This window comes from Cyprinodon tularosa, unplaced genomic scaffold (genome assembly GCF_016077235.1).
Source record: "Cyprinodon tularosa strain WSP-4 unplaced genomic scaffold, ASM1607723v1 ctg332, whole genome shotgun sequence".
NCBI lineage: Eukaryota > Metazoa > Chordata > Actinopteri > Cyprinodontiformes > Cyprinodontidae > Cyprinodon > Cyprinodon tularosa.
Window position 1 is genome coordinate 112,323 of NW_024039044.1, and position 16,592 is coordinate 128,914.

The 16,592-nt window shown below is 40.5% G+C and overlaps 2 protein-coding genes across 7 annotated transcripts in view; both read right to left on the bottom strand.

Annotated features, from left to right (window-relative positions):
- The window catches only part of si:ch211-212o1.2 (uncharacterized protein LOC492735 homolog), a 48,587-nt gene extending 39,630 nt beyond the window's left edge, over nucleotides 1–8,957 (bottom strand). The window contains exon 1 of the mRNA XM_038293922.1: nucleotides 8,466–8,957. Within this exon, the coding sequence (XP_038149850.1) occupies nucleotides 8,466–8,625 (160 nt within the window). The 5' untranslated portion in view covers nucleotides 8,626–8,957. The remainder of the gene's footprint in view (nucleotides 1–8,465) is intronic.
- Nucleotides 8,958–15,008: 6,051 nt separating this feature from the next.
- The window catches only part of znf423 (zinc finger protein 423), a 165,878-nt gene continuing 164,294 nt past the window's right edge, over nucleotides 15,009–16,592 (bottom strand). For all 6 annotated transcript variants that reach the window (XM_038294000.1, XM_038293999.1, XM_038293998.1 and 3 more), the window contains one exon: nucleotides 15,009–15,907. In XM_038294000.1, coding sequence (XP_038149928.1) covers nucleotides 15,878–15,907 — 30 coding nt within the window. In that variant the 3' untranslated portion in view covers nucleotides 15,009–15,877. The remainder of the gene's footprint in view (nucleotides 15,908–16,592) is intronic.

Here is a 16,592-nt window from a genome sequence, read left to right on the forward strand (position 1 = left end):
TGGACTCCAGCACCTGATTGGTGACTGAAGTCAAAATGCATCAAAACATCTTTACTGATGTGTTTTCAAACAGAAAGAAGCTCTACTGTGGTTAATTATAAAACAAAAACAATCCAACTTATGAGTAATGATCATTTTAACAAACAAAAACCAGGGATTCACACATGAGCAGGACAAGATTCCTACATATTCCTTCAAGATTTGAAGACTGAGCGCAAGAATGGGCCAAAATCAAACCTGAGCAATGCATAGGGCTGGGCGATATAGAAAAAAAGCTTATCGATAAAAAAAAATACATATTGATCGATATCGATAATTATTGAAAAGATTTGAAACCATATTTTATGTGCAGCTCTGCCTTGACTTTTATAATATTGCTAAATGATTTAATTTTAATAAAAAACACAAACACAGACTTTGAATTAAATCTTTATTTAACCAACTTTTTTAACCATAACAGAAATGTTTTAAAGAAAAATAACTTAAGAGACCTGAGTTATGTTATTAAATACTGACAAAGAATAAACTAAAGTGACCAAAATAAATATAACAAATAAATAAATGCCCCCCCATCGCCGCCGCCGCCACCGTTTCCTGCTTTAACCTGAGTTATTACTTTGAAGTTTCTGGCCCCTCAGCATTTTTCTCTCAATTGTTAGAAGTACGTGGGGAACTGCCCAGAACTGAAAAAATATATATATTTTCCGAAGATTCCTCGGAGGAGAGCCGCGTCGGGGCCTACACAGCTCGTACTCCTGCAGGTGGGAGCGGCTGAGATGATTAAAAAAAAAAAAAGTTGGTTGTGTTATCAGACTTCGTTTTCACTGGTTCCCGACACATTTTCCAGATGGCTGTGGTTTGTTTTTGGTCCGACTTGCCATGACCGAAATACTGCCAGACTGCCGAACTACAAAAACCCTTTTTTGAAACAATTTCCTCCGCCTCTCCTTGCTGCATCTTCATGTGCTCTGTGTTGTGGTTTGAGAGGGCGGCGCTTGGTGACGTCGTGCCTGGGTCCGCGATTGTGATTGGTTGGGAGGAAGTAGTGACTAGCATAAACCTACATGCTAGGCTACAATGAGAAGGAAGGAAAACTGTGTTTCTTTTTTATCGAACTTTTATCGACCCTCTTTTTTTCTATTGCGCCACACGTCTATCGATCGATATATATCGTTATTGAATTATCGCCCAGCCCTAGCAATGCATGCCACTGATTTCTCAATGTTCGATACTTTTTCCCTGTGCCTTTAGGCCCCATAGCTGTTCGTTGGGGTGCTGCTACGAAGCCACCAAACGGTGATTCCTGATCCGGCCGCTGTTGGGACCTGTGCATCTGCTGTATGAACCGTTGCTACAGAGCTATCCACCACCACTTTAAGGAGACGTCTTTTACAGGCTGCTGTAAGTTATCAAATTCAGCCCATTAGATCTGCGTCTGTGTTTTGCATCAGAATAGTTCGAAACCTTCAGAGAGCTGCTTTGGTTGGGGATTAATAACTCTGCTGATAACCATAGTCTACATTACTTAATCGATGAAAAACAACTGGATTTTAACAGCTGATTAAGAAGATCAACCTTGAGTAAAAGAGTAAACCTTTAACAAATAATCAAGTTTTACCCTTGATTTGAATTAACAATTCATTAACTAAACTTCTAGTTGTAGTTATTATATATATTAATAATCTTCTGGTAAAATATGAAATTCAGTTTTTTACAATTAACTGACTCTGCAACAACCTTGGACTGACTACACCCCCCACACTTTTGAAAAGCTGGAGAAGCCCCTGTGTAATTGCAATCAAAGCATTGTTAGTCAGTGGTGGACGAAGTAGTCAACAGTAGTACTTGAGTGAAAGTATTGCTACTGGTAGTCAAATCTTACACAACTACAAGTAAAAGTTACTTGGTCAAACATCTATATCAAGTTAAAGTATTGAAGTACTCACTTTTGAAAATACTTAAAAGTATATTGGAGGATGTTGTTTTTCTAGTTGGATAATTTAAATCAGTGGTCCTCCTAATTGTTACTCATTCTGGTGATATGTTTACGTAAGGCTGTCCTATGTGCTCGTCCCCTTTTTCTCTTACCAGTGGTGAGACAAACAGTGTAAAATTTGCAAATCTTCTTTTGGGAAGTAAGCATGTATGAGCGATGCAAACAGCAACTTTTAACAGAGCGTGCACAAAGAGAAATGCTCTCATACTCTTTTAATAGGCGTTCCCTCAAGAGCAAGTAGAGGGTTGTGTGTATTTTTTTTTTATTGGAGAGGAGGGGTCTTTCCAAAAATTTGCAAAAATCCTCCACTATACCTTTAAGTATTCAAAAGCATATGCATTAAAAAGTATTTAAGTATCCAAAAATACAAATTACATTTTCTGATTTCAGTACATTTCTGTATAATTTTCAGAGTAATTTTATTAAACCTTGTAACTTTCAGAAAACATCTGATGTTTTGATGCTTTGAATCACTTTGCTACAGACTCTACACCACCCATAAAGAACTTCAGCATAAAAATGACACAAAAAACAAGGACAATTATTTTGATTATTTTTTTCCTTATTTAAAAATAAACTAAAAAGAAAACAGGAGTGTCTTGATTCCCCTCACACTTTCAAGGAACAAGGAACTCACAGCAGTGAAATGGAGTCGAGTAGAAAGTACAATATTTGACTTTGAAATGTAGTGTGGTGAAAGTTAGAAGTACCCGCCCCAAAAAATATTGAGGTAAAATAAAGATAATTAAAAAACAGCACTTAAGTACAGTAGTCAAGTAATTATACTTTGTTTCTTTCCATCACTGTTGTTGACATGGTTTCATTTATAAGACCATACATGGACTGCTTCTCATCTGCACGAATAGAAAAACCACAAGATATTGCCTTAGTTGTGAGAACTCACCTGCACTTCAGCAGGAAAGAAACAGCTCCTTAAAGTGTCATTGACCTCTCATAAACTTTATAGCAGTGTTTGGTTGTGCAACAACCTTAGAGTTTAACAGCACTGTTCTTCAGTATTGCATCACAACACAAGCATCACTGGGGCAATGTTGACCAGACTTTTCCTGCAGTCGCAGCTGATAGTGTCAAGGGCACAAATGCATGCATTATCCTTTAAAGCATCAATCCGAGCTGCAGCCGTCAGGATGGAGCCAACAGGACTGAGGGGGCTACCGATTTAATCTGCTTATCTTGACAGAAACATGTCGCTGCACGTTTCTGTGGCATGACCAATTCATTTTAGCCACAACCTGTGCGCTCCGGTGGTTTTTGCAGATGATCACCCAAATTTTAGCAAAAATTACAAACAAAGGGATGCTGGAAATTTTCTCTCAACTGGACAGGAGGACAATGTACTTAATGGGTCACTGATAAGCAGTACCTACATTAGCCTCCAGTAGCTTAATAATTAAATGATAATGTAATGGAGGAGAGTTCACTGATTTCTTACATTGCTTTACACTGTTCTGGTTAGGATGGTGTTATTTAAATAGAAGTTTATGTAATCAGTCATTATATCAATGTGATCTCCATGTGGCTGTCTGTAGACTCAAAACAACCTTGCAGGGCTTCTTCAGCTTCCTGTGACCATCTTCTTATAGCTCTTTTTAATGCAGGTTGCCTCATATAAAGTGGCTTATACTATGAGCAGAGAAAAACAAGATTGTGATCTGATTTCCAAGAGGAGGTCCTACTTAAAAATGAGGGGTCCTTGATTTTTGCATAAAATGAGTCCAAAGTATTTTGGACTTGTTTTATGCAAATGTACTGTATTATAGTATTTTGGACTGCAATGCAAGTTTCCTCTGGTATGGTAGCTGACAAACTGTGAACCTTGGGAATGTAGCAGAGAGTGAGGCATGCTTAAAATCAGCAGTTATTGCCACAAATGCATTTGGCTGTCGGCATGGAAAGAAGGTGAAATATACACAGTTAATAACAGAACACTGGTAAACTCTCTGGGCAAATAACATGGTTGGAAACCAACTGCCAGTACTTCTATATCTTGGCTGCAATGATGAATCTTTACAGTAATATGTCCTGTTGTTCACAAGCACTGCCAATTTCCTAGTCTTCTTCAAATCTCTGTCTGTTCATATGGTGAAAAGGCCTGGCAAATAGACGCTCGAGTCTGAGATGTGATCCTGCAGCCATGTTTCAGTAAAACACATTATGCTGCAATGCCAATTTTCTGCCTGGGTTCTTGCAAGGGTTTGGAGTTCTTCTAACTTGTTTCCTATAGATCTCACATTGTCCAAGATGATTGATGGAAGAGATAGTTTGAATTTCTTGTTCCCGTCTCATCTCCTTGCGCCTGCTCTGCATTCAACTTAGACGGTACTTGCAGAAGAAGTTGATGAATTATTTTAGCCTTAGAGATGTTAATTAGCTGCTCCCAGGTGAGATAAAGCCAACTGGCTATGGTTACCATTGTTACGTATCATAACAAGTATTGAAAAAGGGAGAAAGAAGTAATAATTATCAGTAAATACCATCCAGTTTCAGAGCAGTCGACAATGGAACCATAAAAAAAAAATCTGAAAAAAAAAAACTCCATAAACAAAGAAATTAAAGTTCTCATTAAAAAAGAATATCAGAGTCAAGCTAGCAGTGCCACTCCAACATGCAGCCACCTTAAGCAGCCCAATTCTACTGTACAACAAACTGATCAGATCTATAATTGATTATATCTATCAAGATATCCATATTTTTTAGCACAAGTGGCAGGTATAGATGGTCTCCATTCTCCAACTAGTGTGCTTCATGAGGTGCAGTGGCAAATCATCCTAAAGCTTTCACACCAGTACCTGGTTGCTAGGTGTTCTTACTTCCTACCAGTCCTTTATTTAAACTAGTAATTGCTGGTCAGCTCTGCCCGCAACAGGGCAGACGGACACTTATCTCTCTAATGTAATTGGACTGAGTAGTGGTGCAAATCCAATTCCATTAATGGAGAAGGTGACTCAGTTTCTGTCATCACCTAAAAATAGAGCAACTGATCTCAGCCATATTCAGAAAAAGGGCTGATGGAGGTTTAAAAAAAAAAAAACTCCATCTAGTCAGATTGAAGATGGAGAGGTTTGACGTAAGCTTATAAAACCATCCAACAAGACTGCTAGGAATTCACCGCTTCCCTTCATCTAATCACCCCTCCTTTTTAAAGAGAGTGTCAACAGGTTGCCAGCAGGGCTCAACTGGAGGCAATTAAAATGCTCAGTGAAGTGAGACACGGGGCAGATGGTCAGGCAAAATGTGGCACAAACCAGCTTGATGCACAACTGGTAACACAGGTTTCCTCTGATAAGGTCTTTGCCGTCCACGGTGCCAGAAGTCAATCTGTACTCACTAAATGACTCAATCTACGGAATGTTCTGGGTTTTAGAGACAGGGCTGTCTGAAGAACCATGCGAGAATAAATCCAGGTCTTAAAAAAACAGATGGGGTCATCAACATAAGGATTAATGTTGGCTAAAATAAGGAGCAAGACAGCTAAATTATCCATTAGACTTTAAATCTACAGCTGCAGTCAGAAGTTAGGAGGTGAAACATTTCAGATGGACAGATGCTGACCGATTATTTTGACATCAGTCTAACAGATCGCCAATATCGTTATTTTTGAGCCGATTCTTAGACTTGATATTGCTTTTTCTTCCCCTACTTACATAATAAAATTACAACAATGATATCAAAGATTATAAACGTCTCATTTTAAACAAAAAACAAACATTTAGTAACGAATTAAACTAAACATGACACGCAAATAGAGGGAGGGGTAATGTATGTGCTTCAGGCGACTCCAAGGCAGGGAGGCTGGATGCTCTAATGCACTAGTTCCTAAACTTTTCCTGCTAAATACTGGCTATCAATCTCTAAACCTGCACCAAATTTCCCAGTAACATGTAATAAAATACAATTTACTTTAAAATGCTAACAACAACCACAAATATCGGCCGGACGATGTATCGGCCTGTCTCTAGGAAAAAGGTTGATAAACAGCCAGTAGAATCTACAGGGTCACCAGTGTTTCTGTTACCAGGCAGCCAGTTGGACATCACTATGGACTGATGATAACTCTAGCATCTTCAAGCTCCATTGAAGTCTGCACTCTGCAGCTCTCCCACCTGGATAGCTACAGCTTCTTCTGGAGAGAAGTTTGATGATCATGATGCTAAATCTTCTGTACCTACTGTCCCTTGGCATAATGATGCTTTAAATCCCAGCAAAACTTTACCACCTGCAAAGTAAAGGGGTGGTAGCATCATGCCGAGGCAATAATGTAGGGCGGAGGTCTTCAACAGGGGGTCCGCGGGGTCCGGAGGGGTTGAATGCATGTGGGTCACGAAAGTTTTGGCTGATTATACTTTTTTTATATTCCCCGCTGCAATTTTTTCTCCAATAATTGAAATGTCTTTAATGACACATTAACATGAATTCAACACACTGTAGTAAACAGATAAATGGAGGCAGAAGATGTCTTTCAGTCATCAATGCATACATTCAGCGACACACAGGAGCTCTTTCAAGCTGGGCACCGTTTCATTCACAACACCTGTCCCATCAACCAGGAATCAGAATAAGAAATACTTTAACAGGGTTTATACAGGAATGAATAACTCAAATTTAATGCTTTTTATTGCTCTTTTAATGCTCTTAGAAATAATTTTAACACCACCAACAGGTACCCTTCGACAGGCTGCAGCTATGTCCCAAATTCCTCGTTTTCCAGTCACTTTTGTTGAAATTTGCTCCCCCCCCCATTCTCTTAACCTGCAGCTGACAACAGCCAGATGCATGTCTCGCTCCGCCCAGCTCCACTCACATACATCTGGGAACCCGCTCATTGAAAGTGATTTCCCCAACCGAATTTATGGTCTGTCCAATCAGGACGCAGGGTGGGTGTGTCCTGGAGTGGAGAAGCGACCGTGAGATTCCAACAACAATGGCGGCTCGCATTGAGGAAGCAAGCGTTAGCATTGATGCTGCTATTTCTTCTGTGTTGTCCAATCTATCTTATATTGTTTCATTAAAAGAACATCAGAGAACGGCTTTGAAGGCTTTTGTTGGTGGAAACGATGTTTTCGCCCTTCTCCCGACCGGATTTGGCAAGAGCTTGATCTACCAAATGGCTCCTCCTCTCACAGCGTCACGGGTTAGCTTCGGTATGAGTGGTTGAAATAGCACATCAATAAAGAAGACAGACAAGTGGCTTATCCAATCATATGCATGAGTTTTGATAAGGCCCAGCCTTCAGTAAAGGCAATTCCTATGGCGGGTTCCCAGATGTATGTGAGCGGAGCTAGGCGGAGCGAGACATGCATCTGGCTGTTGTCAGGTTACCATTCTCTAGCTTTTTCTCCGACTCAAGCTTCTTTTCTGAACATACAGCTTTGCGATCAACCGGAAGCAGTTCCACGCAAATATATTGTGATATAACATGTCAGACGAAATTGTTTTTATAAAAAAATTGTTTTAATAAAGCATTTTAAATGCCACAATAATTTTTAATGCCAATTAAGGAAGGCCTTAATTTAAAAAACAATAATTTAATGACTTTTAATGATTTTTAATGACCCACGGAAACCCTGTTTATTAATCTCAGAGTGAAATTACTTTCGTTGCATTGCTCCATAATAGAGTGACTATAGGGCCAGTTTGATAAAACACATTTCATACAATATATCTATATAATTAGGGGTCCCCGCTCCAACTCCCCATCAGTTTGGGGTTCCTTGGCCTGGAAAACGTTGAAGAAGATTTCACCAGAAGAAACTTGGACACAACTTGAGTCCAAAAGGTCCAAAGACACTTCCAAAGAGGTTTTGAAAAGAATAAAGCAAAGTATTGAAATTTTTCTGGAAGTCAGCTCTCTTCCAGGATCAACCAAGGACGGTTGTTGATGGCAACCAGAATCATGAAGTGAAGGTGCAACTTATAAGTCCAGACTTTATTTTCAAATATTAAAGTTGTATTGATCTAATTAGTCTGCATTTATAAATCTGACCTTTAACTAAAGAACTTCCTCAAATGTCAAGGTGTGTTAAAGCCTGAAGAGGCTTCATGTAGGGCAAATTTACTGGCTGCTTCAAGTTAAAATTTAATCCAGTGGTTGTTTGTACAGCCCAGAGTGAGCAGCTATTTAAAGCTTTGTTTTATTTCAGTGCTGAGCTGGGAATGATTTCCTTAGATAAGAGAAATAACCAGGTGTTTATGTTTGTAGATCACCTGCAGCCTCCCACATGGCTGTGGACTGCAGGCCTTAATGTTGTTCCCTACAGAAGATCCACCAGAACCAACTGCTCAGACGTTTCTCATCATATCAGAGACGTTTAACCGCCCTGTTGTTGCTGCACCAGGACATCCCCATCAGCAGCGGTTATAAGCGCTGATTCCGGGGCTCTGTCTGCTTGGGCCTCCGCTCAGACCAACACCCACATGAACACAGAGAGAGGAGGTGTCATTCCTTTACCTGGGGAGTAGAGCCGGGCCAGCTGACGGGCCCCGGCGTGCTGCGGCCCCCAGCGAGGCGCCGCGCTGCGTGCAGCCGCGCCATGCTCGTTCCCGTTCGGATCCTCCTCCGCCATGGACCGCTGCCTGATGTCGGTCTCCGAGAGAAGCGACGCCGCCATGGCTGCTACCCGTTATCCCTCCTCAGGTTTGGGCTTTCAGTGAGCAAGCATGAGCCGGAGCTGCTTATCGGCGCTGGTTGGGTTCGGTGTCCGGGCCTCCGGAGCTGCTTATCGGCGCTGGTTTGGTTCGGTGTCCGGCCGGGCCTCCGGAGCTGCTGGGCTGGCCTACAGGAGGAGGCAGGCTGGAGCAGGTGATGGAGAGACTGGGCTCTAAAACCCGGAAACGCTCCGCTGACACACAGACCTACTTCTGAGCAAATAACGATGCAGCTTCAATATTTAGCCTGACTAAAAATCTTTAGCTGCAGAAATATAATATTTGGTTAAAATGTAATGAACAGAGTTTTACTAACGGGAAATGTGGCGTTAGGGACAGTCTGCAAATTAATTTCAGCTCTAAAGTGGACAGCAACACATTAAAAAAAAACAAGCAATTTTCGATTAACTGCACTTTTTTAATAATTAAAAAGGGTTCCGTTTTATTTCAAATTATAATATTTGATCAGTTTCATTATATCAACATAAAAACTTTTTTTTTTAAATTGGATTTGTTTAACCTTTATTTTCATAGGTTCCCAATGAATTTGTTGTTATTGCTTCAGATTCAAGCTGAAAAATTTTAAGCGAGGAAAATCCTCAGATGAAATTGACATTTTCAATATTATTATTTGCATTTTATTTATATGATAATCTCTCAGCCCCCTTCATTATGGAAGTGAAATAGTCTCATTGGAATCAGCCTTTTTTTTAATACTGAATTTTACCTCCATACCTATTCTGAGTAGGATACTCATTTAGCATCAACATCATCTTCCCGTCACCATGGATACAGCCAGCATCATTATCATCTACACCCCCATCTGCTCCTTTGCAGTACTGCAGTCATAAATTCACTTTGGTTTCCAGTGCCACCTTCACTTCCAAAGCCATTAAGTCCACCATCATCCTCTCCATCATCATCATCCTTCCCTTCAGAGCACCAGACTCTCTTTGAATCTCCTCCACCAGTCCTTGGTCTCCATTTGTTCAGTTGCAGTTCCTGTGATCCTTCAGGAGGCTGAGGAGAGACCACCTCTCTAGATTCCCAGGTTTCACAGAGGGAATCGAGGACAGCCACTGAGTAATACAGTCAATGATAGTCCTTTGTAGATGAGAGAAAAATTCAGTTTCTTCCCCCAGAGCTTCCCTGTTTTATCAGGTGGATACAACAGACTAATCATCTTTGGATTGATTTGATGAGTCTCATCTCAGGTAACAGCCCAACCTCCAGCTAATCATTCCCCGCCTCACTGTTGGTGTCTGAAGCCTACAAGACGTCCTACCCTGCCCTTTTTTAAATAGGTTTACCTCCAGTTCACCCCCAGACACTCCTCTGTGGCAAAACGAACCTCTGGCCTCATGACTTACCTTGATTTTCTTTTGTTAAACCTTTATTTTTTGTATCATCTTCCCCCATATTAGCTCATTTAGGGCTCAAGTCCCAGCTTACCCTAAAATAAATGTAGTATTTTCCTTTCAGGTAAGTTTTAACATGTAATTTATTATTTGGAAAGTAAATTTTGGGGACATTTGCAAATTATTTTAATTGTTAAAAGTGGAAAAGTTAGCTAAAATCAGCCAAAATTTTCAACATGGAAATATATATGCTGTGAAATATATATATATATATATATATATATATATATATATATATATACACACTCATACTCGTACTCGTCGTCTCCCGCTTTATCCGGAACCGGGTCGCAGGGGCAGCAGACTAAGCAGAGACTCCCAGACTTCCCTCTCCGAAGACACCTCCTCCAGCTCTGTTGGGGGAAGCCCTGGGCGCTCCCAGGCCAGCCGAGAGACATAGTCTCTGCGTCCAGGGGGCGTCCGAAGAAGATGTCCGAGCCACCTCAACTGACTCCTCTCGATGTGGAAGAGAACCGGCTCTACACTGAGCCTCTCCCGAATGACCAAGCTCCCCACCCTATCTCTAAGGGAGAGCCCCTTAGATCCAAATAGGCTAAATAAATAAATGCATGAATTTACCAGGCTATTGGAGCTGTAACACAGATAACACGACTAAGTAGCATGACTGGGTAAGATTCTGTTTCTTCTTTCAAACATGCTGCACTGCGGCTCAGAAAAGACACTTTTTTGTTGCAGAAATCAAACTGTCCTACAGGAAACACAGTTTTTGTTCTGTTTCATCATGTTATTCTTGTGGATGTGAACAGTTCTCTAGTTGCAAAAAAAAAAAAAAAAGGGGGGGGGGATGATGGATATTTATTTTTTAAGCATACATACCTAATTAATATAGTCTATTAACCTAAAACAATATGCATGGTATGGTTGTTACATGTCAGGTACGCCAGTCATTGACCTTGACCAAGGATCCTTACAGTAGAACGGCAGTCAGTCCCTGGACTGGCATGGCTGTCACTGCACCTACTGTACATAGTTAAGGATAAATACAGAGGAAAACTTTCCCACTGGGAGCAGCTTCATAGTCATGGTAGGCTACTTTGATTTTATTTATTTTGCTCAGGCTACTTGTAAGCCCGCCATATGTTGAAAGGGCAATATTAATGCCATTACTGTAAACATATAGTAGAAATTTTACACATTCAGTAATACAATGTCACAGGGGATGGTATGTGGGGGATGGTCATTTAAGAAGGGGGTGATTTGTAAGATTTTTTTTAAAGAAGGGGGGTGGGTTCTCTTGAGTTCTCTACACTGCTGTGGAGCTCCAATCCTAGTGGACTTTCTGCACGCCACCTGAGCAATGTGCAGGATTGTGCCCTACCTCTCTGAATTCTCATGGAATGCCCTTATGCTCTGTTTCCAGTCATTGAGACAATTTGTTTGGGCTGCATTTTCTGCTGTCCTGCCTCAAAGAGGAGTGAGCTTTGCTGCTAATCAGAGGCGTAGCAAGAAGGCACCAGTTGATAAGCACCAGAACCTCAGGGTCAATCTACAACAGGAAAATGAATGGGCACCACATCCATAAGACTAACTATGCTTTTCTACAACCTTTGCTGACAAATAGACACATAAATATTTAAACATCTGTGCTTTCTAGATAAAAGGTATAGTGGATCAAATTCTTTGAGGTTTGAGAACCTATAAGCTGAAGATACACTTCCCTCTGAGTTGTGTGTATCATGAAGACATTTTCTCACAAGCTTCATAAGGGAATCAAACTTTAAGATTACACAATATATAATACTACTTCAGCGGTAGTTTCAAGATGTTACTTTATTGTATGTCTCGTACCATGTCTTTCGGTTGTGCTGCTCTTTTTTCATCTCGTTGCAGGTGATGAAGCAGACTGAAAATGTTTTGTCATTGTCTCCTTTCCATCTCCTCTTTCTTTCATCTTTTCTCTTTTTTTCCTTTTTCTTCTGTTTTTCTGCTCTATTTACATTGCAGTGTCCATATAAACTGTAAAACTCCCTGCATAATTATAATAAAGCAATTTATATGCATGAAACAAGTGGAGCAATATGGCAATTGCCATACTGTTACACTTGTGAAAGTAAAATCTGTTGGGCTCTTTTTGGCATCAAGACAATTATTCTTATTGCCAGACAGGACACTGTTAAAAAAAAAAAGATTACACAATATCACCTGAGGCCCGTCTCACAAAGCAGGTTTAACAAACTCAGACCACAATCCTCAAATCTGAAATGATCTAGCTTAAAGTTTGAAATTCCGAGTTTTTGGTTTCACAACGGCTGCTGTGAGTTAGTTTAATCAACTCTAAGCAGGTCCCTTCATACTTGAGCATATGTGTAATAAGTATGAAAAGCCATAATCAGTGGAGCACCGATTCAACAAGTCACCATGAAAGCAGGAAGTGCCTGTTTCACACCATTGGAACTAGAGGTTTTAATGCAGCATTAAAGCCGCTGTCTACTTTTAAGGCAAGGCTAAAAACATTCCTTCTTGATAAAGCTTACAGTTAGAGTGGGTCAGGTTATCCTGAGCTATCTCTATAGTTATGCTGCTGTATGCCTAGACTGCTGGAGGACATAGGGAACCCTTTTCATTATTCTGCTTCGTCATCTCTTTTATCCCATTCTGCGGAATATGTTAGTTCAATCTCCAACTATATATGCTCTCGTTCATCCTGTGACGTGGGAATGCTCGGAGCTCGGCTTCTTTGCTATCTTTCCTGAACAGGAGCACCTGTGGAGTTCGTTAACAGTTACATTTTGTATCTCTGCTTTTTATTTTATGTGTGCTTCTTTCTCCTTCAACTTCCGTCAGCCTCGGCAGATGGCCGGTCACACTGAGCCTCGTTCTGCTGGAGATGTATTCCTGTTAATAGGGAGTTTTTCCTTTCCACTGTTGCTACATGCATGCATGGTGTGAGGGATTGCTGTCGAATCAATGCAATCAGCTGATTTTCTTTAGAAAACTGACCGATCTGGTTGAATTGTTCTATTAAAGTCCCTTGAGATGAGAGTGTGGCACTATATAATAAACTGAACTGAATTGCTCTTAAAGGAATAGTACACCCAAAACATGATTAGCCTTCATTTTCTACTCACCCCCATGCTGAACAAAACTCTGGAGTACTTTTTTGATATCTCAATGCATCTGGAGATCTGGGAGGCTTCTTGCTGTCTGCTGACATTCAAATAATGGAGGTCTATGGCGCCCGAGACAGAAAGGTCCACAAAAGTCCACAAAAACTTGTCAATATTCCTCCATACTGCTTGTCCAATGTAATCCAAGTGTCCTGAGTGGGTAGCATCCAGAATTTACTCGAAACGAAGTCATTTAGAATGTTTTTAGAGCCTAAACAGTAGTGTATAGGATTTCCTAATAGCGCCCCCATGCACGCTCACGATTCTACGGAAGCCGGCAGACCAAACCAGCGCATTCAGCTCGGCAAAGAACTCATGCTCTTCCTCAACACTGAAGTCCTCAGACATTTTTCTTTCGTTGTTTCTTTCTTTGCACAGGTAAACAGCACATTTCTTCTTCTACGCTTGCATTATCGGCAGACCAGACGCTGAATGCGCACTTTCTTCCGGTTTGGTCTGCCGGCTTCCGTAGAATCGTGAGCGCGCATGGGGGCGCTATTAGGAAATCCTATACACTACTGTTTATGCTCTAAAAACATTCTAAATGACTTCGTTTCGAGTAAATTCTGGATGCTACCCACTCAGGACACTTGGATTACATTGGACGAGCAGTATGGAGGAATATTGACACGTTTTTGTGGACTTTTATGGACCTTTCTGTCTCGGGCGCCATGGACCTCCATTATTTGAATGTCAGCAGACAGCAAGAAGCCTCCCAGATCTCCAGATGCATTTGAGATATCAAAAAAGTACTCCAGAGTGTTGTTCAGCATGGAGGTGAGTAGAAAATGAAGGCTAATCATGTTTTGGGTGTACTATTCCTTTAAGGTATGAAAACTCCAAAGTATTCCTGACATAAACTTAGCAACATCTACAAAACACCTGTTAATCTGGTAATTTGATCTTTACCAGTGAGCCACCAGTTGATGACAGCAGAGACTTTGTCCCCTAACTTAATTTTCTTTAGATCCCCCCCAAGTTCTGCAGCATTCTTATCGTCATTTAAGCACACTTGTGGTATTGTATGTCCCAAAATGCATCCTACAACTAATATGCACCTAAAACCTATAAAAAAATATATATATACGTTTTTTGCTGCCTATTTAAAGGATCTCTCAACAAGCATTCTTTTTTTTTACTCCAAACAATTAGGGGTTACGCGGCATAAAATGATCTCTTAGCTGTGCTGATCTAAGATTTGGTGATACTCTGCCCTTTGTCCCATCAACCCTTTCTTAACCATTTATATTTAAATCCTTTCTGGTTTTACAAAAAAAAGTAGCAAAGTAAAAAAGGACAAACTGACTGACAGAAGAGTGAGGAGGAATGTGAAGGATTTAAAAAGTCTGCAGTTAGACCTGCATCATGAAGTGGCACCATGGAGTAACGACGTCTTCAGAATCATAAGTGTGTTTTCTGTCCTACTGTCATACATGTAAACAAGGATTATATAATGGAAATTATAATCTTCTGTTAGAAAAATGAAGTGAATTCTTGATGATCTGCATCTTCCTTCTTAGAGTGGTGAGTAGAGATGAGAGGAATTCCAGTTAATTCTACCGCTTTAGGATTAATTTCCTGTTTAAGCCTCTCTCGGAGCTAGTTTCATCTTCGAAACCAGATCAAAACTTCTAAAGTCAACCAGGCGGGTTAAGCTCGCAAAGAGATGAGATCCTGGAGCTGAGATCATCCTAATTGAAAGATTCCCAACATTTGCAGACACGATTACACCTAGGTTGCAGTTATTGTTGCAAAGAAAGCAGCAAGTGCTTCTGTAAATAAGCTGACACCACACAGAAGTTCTTTATTTCTCTTTTATTTGTTTTCTTGTTTTTTTTTTCTGTACTAGATTATTGCAATCTGGTTAATTCACATTTAAAAACTGGTCTTCGACCAGACGCACTGAAATCATTGATAATTATTTTTACAGTAACCATTACAGGCCCCATGTCTGGAAATCCCAAATAAAAAAAAAGAGCAGAAAAAGAAAGAAAAGATCTGTACGTTTTTTTCCTGCACTTTATTTTTGTTTTCATGAATTTTTTAATAGTAATTACAAAAAGGAAGAAAATATATAACAATCATAAAAAGGAAAGTTTGCTTGTGGGCGGGGTCAGGAATTTTATGACTGGCAATCACAACACAGCACGAGTACCTACTAACTGCAAAAAATAAAATACTGAAAATAAAGGCAAAAAGCTAAAAAAAAAATAGGACTTATGAACACAAGAAGCAACTGAGGGGACAACATAGCGATGCTTTTCCTACAATCTACCAAAAGTATAATAAAAAAAATTGTTTTTTATTCAGTTTGTTGGAAAATAAAATAAAAAGCATGAGTCAGATGGTGGCTGGTGGGAGGAGGGGGTTTTGGAAGGGACAATAAAAAATACTGCACGTACAATACCTTTGTTCACCCTTCTCCTCCCATCACGTCGCTCTTACAGTTTTCCTCTCCCACTTTCCCCTTTTCTTTATTTAATAGCATTTCCCATTAATATTCCGTCCCCCCGCTGCTCCTAATGGCCGCGCCCAGTCGCGCGATCGTTACACTTTTACATGTGAGTAGCAAATGACACTTTGATTGGCTGTGATGTGGAGATGTGGGTCCCCTGCCGGCTCCGGGTCGGGGGCGCGGCTGAGCTGAGGGATCCCACTGGGCCCCGGTCTCACTGCGCGTGCTGGCTCAGTGTGTGGTTCTGCAGGAAGAGACGGAGAACGGGAGAAAGAGTGAGAACACATGATGGGAGAAATAATGGGCTGCATGAGCAGAGAGCTTTCCACTAAACTACAACCGCCAGAACAGAAACACAACTGCCTCCCACAGAAGCAACAGCAAAATCTCTTCAGTTCAGACAATCTGATGGAGGATGAAAGACAAGCAGAGGAGGCGACCCACCAGAAAGAGGCCGTTTATTCCTTTTAATGTGTTTCTGCAGACTATTGTTAAATGTTTTCATATTAGACATTTATTATGGATCTTGATTTAATTCTATTCTCAACAACAAAAACACTTTTTATATATATCCATAGTTAAATAAAAAGCATTAGGTTTGTGTAATTGTGGGGCTAGATTACTGTAGGAGGGTTCAAACCAAACATCAGGGGGTTGCTAGTTGGAACCCCAGCTCTGTCCATTTCTGTCATGTCCTTGGGCCAGACACTCCACCTGTCCGGTGGCGCCTCTGTACCTCTGAACATTAATGAAACGCAGCAGACAGGGAACTTTCTAGACTTTCATCTGAACTTGGAGAGAAGATAGACCAGCTGAGGAAAAGCCAGAAGTCCTGATTTTAAAATATAACAGGTAATGTCAAATTTATGGAAGCAGGAGCTCTCAGATTAAACTTAAACTGAACTTTTTCAGCTTAATTAAAAAAAAAA